This window comes from Mus pahari, chromosome 21, assembly GCF_900095145.1.
Source record: "Mus pahari chromosome 21, PAHARI_EIJ_v1.1, whole genome shotgun sequence".
Taxonomy (NCBI): Eukaryota; Metazoa; Chordata; class Mammalia; order Rodentia; family Muridae; genus Mus; species Mus pahari.
Genome location: NC_034610.1, coordinates 29,146,554 through 29,161,194, shown reverse-complemented (window position 1 = coordinate 29,161,194; position 14,641 = coordinate 29,146,554). Strand labels below are relative to the sequence as shown.

General features: G+C 44.3%; 1 protein-coding gene across 1 annotated transcript in view; it reads right to left on the bottom strand.

Annotated features, from left to right (window-relative positions):
* Positions 1–1,891: 1,891 nt before the first annotated feature.
* Positions 1,892–14,641, bottom strand: part of Armt1 (acidic residue methyltransferase 1) — a 21,942-nt gene continuing 9,192 nt past the window's right edge. The window contains exons 4-5 of the mRNA XM_021221505.1: positions 6,415–6,577; positions 1,892–3,580 (exon numbers count right to left, since the gene is read on the bottom strand). Of these exons, the coding sequence (XP_021077164.1) occupies positions 2,816–3,580; positions 6,415–6,577 (928 nt within the window). The 3' untranslated portion in view covers positions 1,892–2,815. The remainder of the gene's footprint in view (positions 3,581–6,414; positions 6,578–14,641) is intronic.

Here is a 14,641-nt window from a genome sequence, read left to right as displayed (position 1 = left end):
CTCGAACTCAGAAATTCGCCTGCCCCTGCCTCCCAAGTGCTGGAATTAAAGGAGTGCACCACCACGCCCAGTTTTCACCAATCTTTTATCTGGTAAGACTTCTCTGGCCCGATTTTTTTGTTGTTTTTTGAGACAGGATCTAACTGTGTAGCCAAGGCTGGCCTGGAGCTCCCTCTGTAGTCCAGGGTCATCTCAAACTTATGATCCAAAGACGTTACAGGGATGGCCCAGTAAGCTGACCATTTGCTCAGGGTCCAGCGCCATGGGTGTAATCAAAAGCATCCACAGTGCTGCGTGCTAAGAAGGACTCAGGGTACCCGGGGCCCCGATGCACTGCCCAAGGATATAGGAGAACACTCGAGAACCTTCTGCCTGTCAATCAAAACATTCAGATTGCTCAATGGCCCAGCACTTTCACTCCCGGGTATCGACCCAGGAAACAGGAAACACCAGAATCTGTCCATCAGTAGTCATAGCAACAGCATTCCTGCTGAGAAAGTGGAAACTCTGGGCTAGCCCATAGCTGTAATCTCAGCACTGGGAAGGTGAGGGCTCAGAGATCATTAATTTGCATCATTGGCTACATAGCATAGCATGGCTACATAGTTCAAGGCCAAGTTGGGCAATGTAAACCCAATCTCAAAACAAACACATTAAAATAAAATAGACAAGGGAGAAAACGGAGAGCACTGACCAGCAAATAAAATGTTGTGTATCTCTATAGCGGAGTACTATTCAGCTATCAAAAGGGAGAGTACAGATGATATGCTCCTTTAAAGGACGCCAATCACAAAAGACCATGCATTTTATTATTCTATTTATATTAAATGCCTAGAATATGTAAACAACTATACAGAAGCAAAACGATCAGTTATCAGTGGTTCTGGGTTTATTTTAGGGGTACCAAATGTTCTGCCATCGGTTGTAAAGATGATTGCACCAGGCTGTAAGTGTACCAAAATACTGTGCACCTCAAATGAGTCATACTGGATTGTCAATAAAGCTGTTTTAAAAGAACAATCAAGTGGTGTGTAGCACATTCCTGCAAAGCCAACACTTGTAAGACTGAGGCCAGAGGACAATGAGTTTGAGGCCATAAGTTCTAGAACTAGCCAGGAATGGTGGCACACACCTTTAATGCCAACTCTAGGAAGGCAGAGGCAGGTGGACCTGAGTTCGGGGGGCAGCCGAGTCTAGAATAAGTTCTAGTACAGCCAGGGCTATACAGAGAGACCATGTTCCCAACACAGACACAGACAAAGAGCAATGGGCCAGTCATCAGTTCATGTCTGTAATCTTACCACTATTTGGGAGGCTGAGGCAGGAGGATCACAGAGTTTTCAAGGAGAGCCTGGGCTACAGAGTAAACCTGTGGAAAAAAAACTGGTAAAAACCCAGGAAGGTACTGCCCCCGCTAAGCATCTATGACCTCTCCCAGACAGCCCTTCTTCTTGCTCTAACTCACTTCTTTGCTTTCCCTTGCTGGGGGTGGACCTGAACCACTTTCAAAAACACTACAATGCCATGTTCTTAAGAAGCCACATAGCAAAAAACGGGGATGCCAGAAGAGCGCTTTGCAAAGTGCGGCGTGTGGTAGCTCAGGTCGCCACGAAGTCAATCCACACATTTATGTTCTGAACGCCAGCCAGGTCTGCATGAAGTTACAACTTGCTGACTTGATGCTTAAAACAGACATGTGAACGAGGAAGCAGCATATCGGAGAGGGCTTCACGTACCCTGAAGAACCCAACCCGACAAGAGCAGGGTGCAGCCACTGTCACACCACCTCATAGTGACTGCCGGTAACAGCTAAAATAGAGTATTGTGCAGATCTCAGGTTTAAGCTATTCGTCCTCACTTACCCCAAAAGCAAATAAAAACCAGTGAGATCTCTCTGTAAAATTCATTTTATTATTCCAGTATAAGAAAGCATTTCCAATTTTATTTCCAATTTGTTTTAAAACAAAGTAACATGAATTTACAGACTATGACGACATCTGAAGTGAGGGGCTACACAGCGTGTGAGATAGAGACTGAGCCCAGCCTGGCAGTGTCTAACACAACACATAACAGTCGTCTCCACTGAACAGTCTGCTGTTGCAAACTGATGCTGGGTTCATCTGGACATCACTGGGGTGGTGACTTCAGCAATCATAGGGACAATGGAAACACCACTGTATTCCTACTTCGTCAGTCACTGTTTACGATGTCCAGTTTGTGCTTTGACATATTCCACAGGCCAATCAAAATACAAATCTATGCAAGAAAATGGGCTTTGAAAACTTAAGCATGCAAGAGAGCAGGCTGTAGTTCAGGTCTGAGGTAATTCTGTCTCTGTGTGTTCAAGCGTCATGCACATGCCTCCCGGGAGAGCGCATACAAGGCATGTGCTCACTGGGCCACTAACTCAAGAGCCAAACTAAGTGAAATGATACTTAAGGTTCCCAGATATTAAATAATCATTCAGTTTAAGAAAACAGAATTAACTAACATTTAAATTAATTTTTAAAGCAAAATTCACTTACATTTTTTACATTCTTTGAAATTAAAAATTAGTTCATTAAAACTACTTAAAAGTTTTGCATTTAACTTAGAATAGTGACTAGTATTCCAACAGAAGTGTAATTGGCTTAAACCCAAAACAATGCAACGGGGGAAACCATTCCAAGGAAGCATCGTCTACAGTACGTTAGATAGCACAGGAGCTGAGGAAAGGGGCTGCCCACTCTGAGGAGAAGCCAGGCCTAAATCCATGCACTGAAGCTGGAGGGAGATTCTCAGAATGTTCTCTGCAACCAGGAATTCCTGAGAGGCGTCAAAGTGGCCCATCAAACTGCAATATTCCATACCTGCCAGTGGTCAGCCAGTGGGGATCGGAGGCCGTGAGCTGCTCGGCCTGCCCAGGCAGCAGACCAACCTGAAGCTCACACTTTAACGTTCTTATGCTACAGAGAGGTGCAGGGTGGAAGCCACTCAGGGCCTGATGGAACGGAAAGGTGAACTTCCACTTTCTGTCACCCATCAGCTTCCTATAATTCAAATCTCCCTTGAATAAAACAAGACGTGCCTTTTGCAGTTCAGCGTATAAGTCAGGGGCGACCTGGGGCATCACACAATATGGATGAGGCAGAGTCCAAAATGCATGGTCATGGTAAACCCACCTCCCCATCCTAATATAGGTCTCCCAGCAGGCCCCGCAGGTGGACATGGACTCCAGATTACTACTCGTCATACGCTCAACTATCCAATTAAAGTCACGCACAGTAACGTCGGACACGAACCATGGGATAGTTTTCCCATGAAAATGAATCTCAGTAGCTAACTCAGCGGATAATAAAAAGTCCGCAAATACTAAATCCGTAATCAGTTCAAAGCCAGAGTTATCCAGAACAATGTCTACTCTAACTACGGGCGTTTCTACTGTTTTCTTTAACTTACTGAGAAATGCCCAGAGAGAGTCTGTGTCATCTATCAAAATGAACGGTTTTAGGTCTTGCAAACAGTTTATGATATTGGCCTTCTGAGAGCTACTCTCTCCACCTGAGAGAGACAGATCGCACTTATTCCCCCAGAGGGAAATCTGAAAGGAAAAAAAAAGTCATTACTCTTTTATATAACCAACAACTCCACTGTACAGAAAGGTACCCAAAAATACTCATATTTCTATAAAATTCTTAAAATGTCCACTAAATCTAAAGTTTCTCTAACACAGAATGTATTACATGATATTGTATTTAGTAAAGTAAGACAATGATATTTTGGTGAATACGTAAAAACTGTAAGTAGCATTAGCACCTACATTACTAATTTAGAGACACAGATGTTACAATATCATCAGAAGCTCTGAGAGAGGGGACCACAACTTATTTTATAATTGGAAACCAAGAGAAGAAGCCAAGCTCCTTTACTCTCCACATCCCAAGCTGCTGCATTTCTTTGTACTGACCATACAACCTTAGGAGGACATGGCAGCCTCTGACCTAGCTTGTTTGCTTGCTAATGGACATCGGACACACAGACATCTCAAGACCTAGTCCTTAAGACCAGGCATGGAGCCGGACCTGTGTTTAAACATTGTCCGTTACAGATCATCAGCAGTTCAGGTCCCTAAGGCTCAGGTTCTGCAACCCAAACCAGAACAGAGTCCTGCCCACCTGAGGATTGGCATAATACATGTCATGGTACATGAAAGTCCTGGCTATGGAAGCATTTGGCACAGCAGCTGGCATGAAGCTCAGGCTTTCAGCACTTGCCTGGACCACCTGAGGGCCTGAGTTCAACCCCAGCATCACCATAAAAAAGCATGGACCACATAGTCTCTGTAATGCTCGTCAGCTCTAGGGGTTGGAAGGGAAGTCACTGCAAACAACATGGACATGGACAACTGCCTTCCAATAACACTTCCTTTTAAAAAAAATCACCCCAGGGGCTGCAGGGATGGTTCAGCAGCTAAGAGCACCCAAGTTCGATTCCAGTACCCACATATCACACCTACAGTCCCTGACCCCTGACTCCTCCAGTTCTGAAAAATCTGGCACCCTTCCTGGTTTCCAGGCATACACATACACACTCATTTGTGTACACACATAGACACACACACCACACACATCGTCCAGAGAGATTCTACTCTCTTTTATATGCACTTTTTCTGAAATAGGTTTTCACGATCCATTCCTGAATGGCCTTGAATTCACAGAGATCTTCCCGCATCTGCCTTCAAATGCTGGGATTAAAGGTGTGCATCACCATACCCAGCTATCACTTTTTTTTGTTTTTTTGTTGTTGTTGTTGTTGTTTTGGGTTTTTTGTTTTTGTTTTTTCGAGACAGGGTTTCTCTGGGTAGCCCTGGCTGTCCTGGAACTCACTTTGTAGAGCAGGCTGGCCTCGAACTCAGAAATCCGCCTGCCTCTGCCTTCTGAGTGCTGGGATTAAAGGCGTGCGCCACCATACCTGGCTCTAGCTATCACTTTTAAAGTTAGAAAAATGCAGGGTGCAGGGCCAGCCTGCACAGCATGGAAGGCCCCGGCTCCAAACAAACCAAACAAACAAAAACTAAAATCAGGGTCATACATCTCCATATATATATATATATATATATATATATATATATATATATATATATATATATATATATATATATGACATAAGGCATAAATAAAACAAAGTGGGGCTGCTACATGTACACTGTGGCAAGACTGTGCCCCACAAATCACTATAAAAATCAAAAGCAGGGGGCTGGCGAGATGGTTCAGCGGGTAAGAGCACTGACTGCTCTTCCAAAGATCCTGAGTTCAAATCCTAGCAACCACATGGTGGCTCACAACCATCTGTAATGAGATCTGACGCCCTCTTCTGGTGTGTCTGAAGACAGCTACAGTGTATTTATGTATAATAATAAATAAGTCTCTGGGCCTGAGCTAGCAGGGACTGAACGGGCGGAGTTGACTGCAATAAGAGGACCTAAAAATTCAATTCCCAACAACCACATGAAGGCTCACAACCATCAGCCACAATGTACCCGTATACATAAAATAAATAAATAAATCTTAAAACAAACAAAAACAAACAAAAAACCCAAAAAACCAAAAGCAAAAGCAAAAGCAAAGATCCATCCCAACCACCTTTCCCCCCACCTGCAGGGACCACGTGCACACGGCAGAGCTGACAGCGTCCAGCTGAAGTGGTGCCTTCTGGTCCCTTCAACCCATCTCAGGCCATCCATATGCCCTCAGTATGACAAGTACTAAGCTGGGCATGGTGTCTCACATGTGAAATCCCAGCGCTTGAGAGGCTGAGGCAAGAGGACTGCAGTGAGTTTGAGGTTAGCCTGCACTAGATGAATTACAGGCCAGTCAGGGTAGGGTAAGACTGTCTCAATACAGAAAAGGTGCTAAAGCAGCAAAGGTAGCCATTCTTTCTCCTGTGACCCTGTGTCTACAAAAGTGTTTAGCACAGTACGTCCAAAAGTATTTACATGGACAGCTACAGAGCTGTAAGATTTGAAAACAGATCACTGTTCCCTGTAAGCTGAAAGAACTTCAGGCTTCTCTTAGGACAAGAAGACAGCTCTGGCCTTCTCTGTGAGGGAGCAGAAATAGTGTGGACAGCAGCAAGATCAAAGACAGGAGGCAACCGGCTGACCCCTCCCCTTTAGGTTACGTATGGGACAAAGGACCCAGGTTTAAGAGAAACTTCCCTGAATGAGTGAACTGTCAGGAGCAATGAGCTGCCATGTCAAGTTCTCTTTCCTTTAAATCTCAGGCTACCATGATGATAGTTCAACAAAGAAAACACCAAAGAAAAAGAAACAAAAGTAGCCAAAAAAGAATCATAATACAGTGTTACTGATGTATAACTATCTACATAAAATAGTACATCTCTGTATAAAGTCATGCTGTCGTATTCCCTGCATACCTGCAGGAGTTTAGAGAACTCATCCTGGACCTGGTTTCCCCCGAGGTCTTTGACGGGTTTCAGCTGCAGCAAGTGTGTACACAGAGCATCGATGGAATCCTGCGACTCGAAGAAGTTCTCGTCTTTGCTTTCCTTAAACACATCGAAGTCATGGATAGGCGGACTGTGGCAGGAGAAAAGCACGGTGAGGCATTTCTGTGAGTACTTAGCCTTTAAACCAACAACAAGAACCCTGGGGAAGACAGCACCGCCATCTCAGGAACCGACAGATCCGAGACACAGCACCAACCACTCAGTCACACAAAAACAAATCTCTGGGCCAGGGGCTGGAGAGATGGCTCAGCGGTTAAGGGCACTGACTGCTCTTTTGAAGGTCATGAGTTCAAATCCTATCAACCACACGGTGGCTCACAACCATCTGTAATGAGATCTGATGCCCTCTTCTGGGGTGTGTGAAGACAGATACAGTGTACTTACATAAAATAAATAAATCTTAAAAAAAAAAAAAGAAAAGAAAAAGAAAAAGGAATGGCTGGTGGTGCACACCTTTAAACCTGCTGCACCACAAGCAAGCCTGGTGTGCATTCCAGGCCAACCAAGACTACAGAGTGAGATCCTATCTCAAAGAAAGTAACAAAGCAAAACCGAAACTCAAGGTAAAGTCACTGTACTCAAACTAGCTCAGGATTATACACAGTGTGTCCATGGCCATCTCCCAGCATCGAGGAGTGGGAAAGATTACAAGGTGTCTAACTACTCTAGCTAGACATCCTTTCATCCCCTCTGTGGAGGCTCCTAATGACAAGAATGGAGAGTAGACCCATGTCATGAATGCCACAGTGATCACCAAAAGTCGCAGCCAGAGAGCCCCTGAGGAAAACTGAATACTCTGTAAATAATAGCAGAATAACAAACGGATCCCTTGTGCACAGCTTTGGACAGTATCAAACTTTACTCCCAGGTCACTTCTGACCTAAGGTGATGTTTGTGCTATGGCTTTATCACCATGAGAAGGTATGTGAGAAAATAACTAACAAGAAATAAGTACTAACATGAGGGCATTGAGGACCTGAACCGACATCCTGATTAACTGATACAGGCTGTCCAGGTTTAAGATAGAAACAATAGGTCTCATGGAACGAAGCTCGCTTGTTCAGTCTTGTTTTGAGGCAGGCTGACCTAGACCTCACTCACAGCAGTCCTCCTGCCTCAACTTTCAGCAAGACTGTTCCTATAAACGACATACCAGGTGCTGCTGCTCCTTCTGACCAGCAGTGAGTGAGCTGGGAAGCCACACCTCTGCTCCAAGGGTGCTGTCATTGCCAAAGCACTTGCAGCTCCTCTTTGGGAACTTCCTTCAGAACCTGTGGCATATTATTAAACACTGTCAGTGACTGGAGCGCTCTTGGCAACGGCAAGAGTCACTCAGAATGTCAGCAGAACAGACCACATTCAAGCTGTGTAAAAACATTTTGACTAAAAAACTTGGAGTGACTCTAATGAAACTAATTTTCCTTTCTGAGGACTGGAAATGGGCTTGGAAATAAATTCCAAAGAATTAAAAGGTATTTTTAGCAATGACAGCGTTATTGAAATCAATCAGTCCCTCAAGGTGATTTAAAAGGGCAAGAGGCCATTTGGATGTACAAGTTCAAATGTGGGGGATGGAAAACAATTCCCACAGACCCAGTGAGGCCTGTTCTGTGTGACAGCAGTTAAGTAGAAGAGAAATTCAGTCAGGCATGGTGGTCTATGCCTGGAGAAGGCTAAGGCAGGAGGATTTTCTGGAATTTGGAGCCAACCTGGGACTCACAGTAAATTCTAGGCCAGCAAAGGAAGGAGGAAGAGAGGGAGGAAGAGGGTCATATGCTGTATTCTGTGCCGTATGAGCTGGAGACTTGGTGTCGCACTGGAATACACACTGACCTGGGAGCTGTGGCTATCACATCATGGTGGCAAAACTGTGTGGCTGTGACAAAGATCATTGGCCTAGAAAGCTAAAATACTCTGGCTCTCTAGAAAAGTCTGTTAACTCATGTTCTTTAACTAATAGTTATTGATTAAAGTCATAGCCCTGGTATGAACATGAATTTTTGTTCATGATTAAGGGAGCAAATATCACATAGATATGTGAAATTTCTCATTTTAGAACATTCACTACTTCAGAATCTAAAGAGGCTGTGTATGGCCATATGCCCTGAGCAAACAGTATACATAAAACTATTCCCAACAGAAACACACATACATCATCATCAAAAACATGTTACAACTGGGCAGATGAAATGAGACTCAGTGGTAAGAGCACTGGCTACTCCTCCAGAGGACGCAGGTACAATTCTCCAGTACCCACATGGAAGCTCCAACCATCTGTAACTCCAGTTCAAGGGGATCTGATGCCCTCTTCTGGCATCTGCAGGCACTAGCCATGCATGCTGCATAGACATACATGCAGACAACACATACATACACACAAAATAAAAAGTAAAATAAATCTAACCCCAAAAACCTATATTACAATGTTTGTAGCTTCACTCTTTATAAAAATCCCAAACTGGAACAATTACGCTATCAGTACCCCAGAGTACGGGACTGAAGGCTCACAATGTGCAGCCCTCCTCAGCAATGTGGACAACTGAGAATGCTATACATCAATACTGATGAGCCCCCATGTGACAGACAGTCAGTGGAAGAAGCCTCCATAAGTGGTGTGGTGGCACTCACCTGTACTCTCAGCACTTAGGGGGCTGAGACAGACAGAACTCCCAGCCTGGGATATGGGAGTTCAAAGACACCGAGACCATGTCTCAGGAAGAAAGGACATTTATATATTGTGATGGTTGGTATATGCTTGGCCTAGGGGCTGTCACTATTAGAAGGTGTGGCCTTGTTGGAGTAGGTGTGTCCCTGTGGGTGTGGGCTTTAATAACCTCATCCTAGCTGCCTGGAAGTCAGTCTCCTCCTAGCAGCCTTCAGATGAAGATGTAGAACTCTCAGCTCCGCCAGCACCATGCCTGCCCGGATGCTGCCATGTTCCTGCCTTGATGATACTGGATTGAATCACTGAACCTGTAATGCAGGCCCAACTAAATGTTTTTTTATAAGAGTTGCTTTGGTCTTGGTGTCTGTCCACAGCAGTTAAACCCTAAGATGTGTGTAATCAGTAAATCAACTCATAGCTTAAAAGCAGGCCAAAAAAAAAAAAAAAAACCAAATAAAACAAACAAACAAACAACAACAAACTTGACTCAGGTCAGGTAGTTGTTCCCAAAGATGAAACAAAGTTCTAGGATGTAACTGTTCAGCAAAAACTAGACTCAAAAGTCCTATTATTTCCTAAAATGATTTTGTTTTGTAATTAGTATTGGTTTGATTGATTCATTTCTTACTTCTTTCTTTCACCAGGTCTCATGTTGAGGGTAACCTGGAACTTGGTATACAACTCAGGTTGCCCTCTAACATACAATCTTTGATTTTAAATAATCCTATGATTGTGGGGCCAGGGAGTCGTTGGTCAGGAGCAAGAGTGGGGTTGAGGTGCATTCAAACCCAGAAATCTGGTTCTGAGATGGGGGTTGGAGGGTAGAATAGCGTCACACCTGGCCCAGGCCTGCATATCCTGGCCCACACAGCCCTCCGCCCCTACCCTTGCTCCTCAGAGAGGTCACATAACCTGGCAGCCAGGGTGAGCTTTCTCTCCTCATAGGCTATGTCCAGCAGTATCTGAAACGCTTCTCCATGCATATGAGGCGTCCTCACTGCCCTGGCCGCCCCTAACGATGTACACTCTTCCCAAAGACCCCACCTACTCCCTAAAGGTTTAATTAGCCTCTGTTCTCCCAATTAAATGGGCCGTCTCACTGAAGCCAGTCTTGGGAGAGTCTTCTCAACGATGCTCACTAGCTGCCTGATGTCTCTCTCCCCAGCCATTCCTGCCTTCCTTCCCCAGCTGTGATAGCAACCACAGGGTTGCAGGCTGGCCATGGTGCCTGAGCTGCACTCTGGTGTTTAGAAACAGGTACAAAAGGATTGCTCCTACATCAAACTTGGAACCTTTAAACTAAAAGAACAGTTACCATCACCACTATAAAACAGATGCACAGCAGAATTTCTTAAGAAAAGGTAAATAGAATAAATGATCTATAAAATGTTTTTGGAGCCCACAGCATCCAGAGGAAGTTCCACTCCCAGGCACTCTAACAGGCCCAAGATCATAGGATTGAGGTGAGGAGGACACATCTGTCCCAACACCACCAGGAGCAACTGGAACCAGCGCGATGCAGGGACACAGGAATCCCGACCGACCAGTGGCTTGGGTTCCTTCCAGTCTATGCCAGTTTACTTTGGGCGCAAACTCCACAACACCCAGAGGAAGCTCCACTCCCAGGGACTCTAACATGGCCAGAATCACAGGATCTCAAGAGCATGGTCACACCAGGATCTCAGGGTCCAAGAGGCAGCTTGACTCCCAGAAACTCTGCCATACCCAGGATCATTGGATCACAGGATCCTAGAGACAGGGGGACTCCAAGACGTTTTGACATAACCAGGATCATAGGAAGAACGGGCTCTAGTCAGATATAGAGAGGGCAGGTAGCACTAGAGATAATCTTATGGTTGGAGGCAAGCATAAGAACGAACTTTTTTTTTTGTTTGTTTGTTTTTTTTTTTTTTGTTTTTCGAGACAGGATTTCTCTGTGTAGCCCTGACTGTCCTGGAATTCACTCTGTAGCCCAGGCTGGCCTCGAACTCAGAAATCCGCCTGCCTCTGCCTCCTGAGTGCTGGGATTAAAGGCATGCGACACCACTGCCTGGCCAAGCATAAGAATATAAGCAACAGAAACCAAGGTTACTTGGCATCATCAGAACCCAATTCTCCCACCATAGCAATTCCCAGATACACCATCACACCAGAAAAACAAGACTTGAATCTAAAATCACTGCTCATGATGATGATAGAGGTCTTTAACAAGGATATAAATAGAGCCGGGCGTGGTGGATAGATGGAAAACACCAACACAAGGAGGGAAACTATAACCTAGAAAAAGCAAGAAAGTAATCTTTCAACAAACCCAAATGAAGATGGCCACACAAACATAATTCCACCTCTAACAACAAAAATAACAGGAAGTAACNATCACATTTCCTTAATATCTCTTAACATCAATGGACTCAATTCCCCAATAAAAAGACATAGACTAACAGATTGGCTATGTAGACAGGACCCAGGATTTTGCTGCATACAGGGAATTAACCTCAGTGACAAAGACAGACACTAACTCAGAGTAAAAGGCTGGAAAACAATTTTCCAAGCAATTGGTCCCAAGAAACAAGCTGGAGTAGCCATTCTAATATCCAATAAAATAGACTTTCAGCCAAAAGTTATCAAAAAGGATAAGGAAGGACACTTCAACAGGTCAAAGGAAAAATCTACCAAGATGAACTCTCGATTCTGAACATCTATGCTCCAAATGCAAGGGCACCCACATTCATAAAAGAAACTTTACTAAAGCTCAAAGCACCCGACACACCCCACACAATAATAGTGGGAGACTTCAACACCCCACTCTCAGCAATGGGCCAACAGATTGGGAAAAGATCTTTACCAATCCTACATCCAATAGAGGGCTAATATACAGTATATATATAAATCAAGAAGTTGAATTCCAGAGAATCAAATAACTCTATTAAAAAATGGGGTACAGGGCTGGTGAGATGGCTCAGCAGGTAAGAGCACCCGACTGCTCTTCCAAAAGGTCCTGAGTTCAGATCCCAGCAACCACATGGTGGCTCACAACCATCCATAAGATCTGACTCCCTCTTCTGGAGTGTCTGAAGACAGCTACAGTGTACTTAAATATAATAAATAAATAAAAATCTTTTAAAAATTCTTTTTAAAAAAATGGGGTACAGAGCTAAACAAAGAATTCTCAACTGAGAATGAATATTGATCGAATGGTCAAGAAGCACCTAAAGAAATGTTCAACATCCTTAGTAATCAGGGAAATGCAAATCAAAACAACCCTGAATTCCACCTCACACCAGTGAGAGTGGCTAAAATAAAAAACTCAGGCAACAACAGATGCTGATGAGGATGTGGAGAAAAAGGAACACTCCTCCATTGCTGGTGGGATTGCAAGCTGGTACAACCACTCTGGAAATCAGTTTGGCGGTTCCTCAAAAACTGGACACTGGACATAGTACTATCTGAGGACCCAGCTATACCACTCCTGGGCATATACCCAGAAGATGCTCTCACTTGTAATAAGGACACATACTCCACTATGTTCATAGCAGCCTTATTTATAAGAGCCAGAAGCTGGAAAAAGCCCAGATGTCCCTCAACAGAAATATGTGATACAGAAAATGTGGTACATTTACACAATGGAATACTACTCAGCTGTTAAAAATGATGAATTCATGAAATTCTTAGGCAAATGGATGGAACTAGAAAATATCATCCTGAGTGAGGTAACCCAATCACAAAAGAACACACATGGTATGCACTCACTGATAAGTGGATATTAGCCCCAAAGCTCCAAATAATCAAGATACAATTCACAGACCACATGAAGCTCAAGAAGGAAGACCGAAGTATGTGTGCTTCGGTCCTTCTTAGAAGGAAAACAAAATACTCACAGGAGCAAATATGGAGATAAAGTGTAGAGCAAAGACTGAAGAAAAGGCCATCCAGAAACTGTTCCACCTGGGGATTCATCCCATATACAGTTACCAAAACCCAGACACTATTGTGGATGCCAAGAAGTTCATGCTGAAAGGAGCCTGATGTGGCTGTCTCCTGAGAGGCCCTGCCAGAGTCTGACAAATAGAGGTGGATGCTCACAGCCAACCATAGGACTGAGCACGGCATCCCCAATAGAGGAGTTAGAGAAAGGACTGAAGGAGCTGAAGGGATTTGCAACCCCATATGAAGAACAACAATATCTACCAACCAGACCCCCCAGAGCTCCCAGGGACTAAACCTCCAACCAAAGAGTACAAATGGAGGGATTCATGGCTCCAGCTGCATATGTAGCAGAGGATGGCCTTGTGGAACATCGATGTAAGGAGAGGCCCTTGGTCCTGTGAAGACTTGATAGGTGCCCCAGTGTAGGGGAATCGAGGGCAAGGAGTGGGAGTGAGTAGGTGGAGGAACACCCTCATAGAAGCAGGGGGGGGAGGATGGGATGGGGGTTTCAGGGAGGCAGGGAACCGGAGAAGTGGATAAATTAAAGTTTTTGTAATATATGACATTTAGTTTTTTGGATTTTTTGTTTTGTTTTGCTTTGTTTTTTAATTTAGCCATTAAAAACAAAATCCAGGGCTGGAGAAATACAGTGTAAAGAGCGCTTCCTATTCTTCCAGGACCCAGGTTTTGTTCCCAGCACCCAAATCAATTAACTTAGAACATCTTGTAACTCCAATTCTAGGGGATCCAGAGGCCTCAAGCCTCTGCTGACACCCATGTATGCATGCACACTCTCAAGCACACACACACACACACACACACACACACCTAATGCATATATATATAAACATATACATGCAGATAGTGCATACACACACACACACAAGCAAGTAGTGCATACATACACAAACAGTGCATATAAACACAAATAAATCTTCAAAACTAAAAGGAAAGCAGAAGAAGGATCATGTGTCCAGAGCCCCTTCTCCGATTATTCCCTCACAGAATGAACCCTGACATCTGATTTTAATGGTGTGCACTGATTGCCAGCTTAAGGAGCTAAGCCCTTGCAGGCAATCCCTGAACAAGCCGGTGAGAATATCTAGATCAAGTCAGGACCCATCCTAATGTGGGCAGCACCATTCCCTGGGCCGCACAAGGAGAGCGAGCTGAGCCCCAGCCCTCCCAACTCTCTGCTCCTGACTGCTGATGTGATCTTACAGGCTGCCTGCCGGCCCGTTCATGCCACATGCCTCCTCTGCCACCAAGGAACACACTCTTGTCCCTAGCCACAGTCACCCTCCCTAAGCTGCCACCAGCCAAGTACTCAGCACAACGACGAGAAAGTAACCAAGCACACTTCTTGTTATCTATAAAAAAGCACTTGCTTTCCTTGCTCCTTTGTTAATTGTTTTTTGTTTTGTTTCTTTTTTTTTTTTTTAAAGATTTATTTATTTATTATATGTTAAGTACACTGTAGCTGTCTTCAGATACTCCAGAAGAGAGCATCAGATCTTGTTACGGATGGTTGTGAGCCACCAT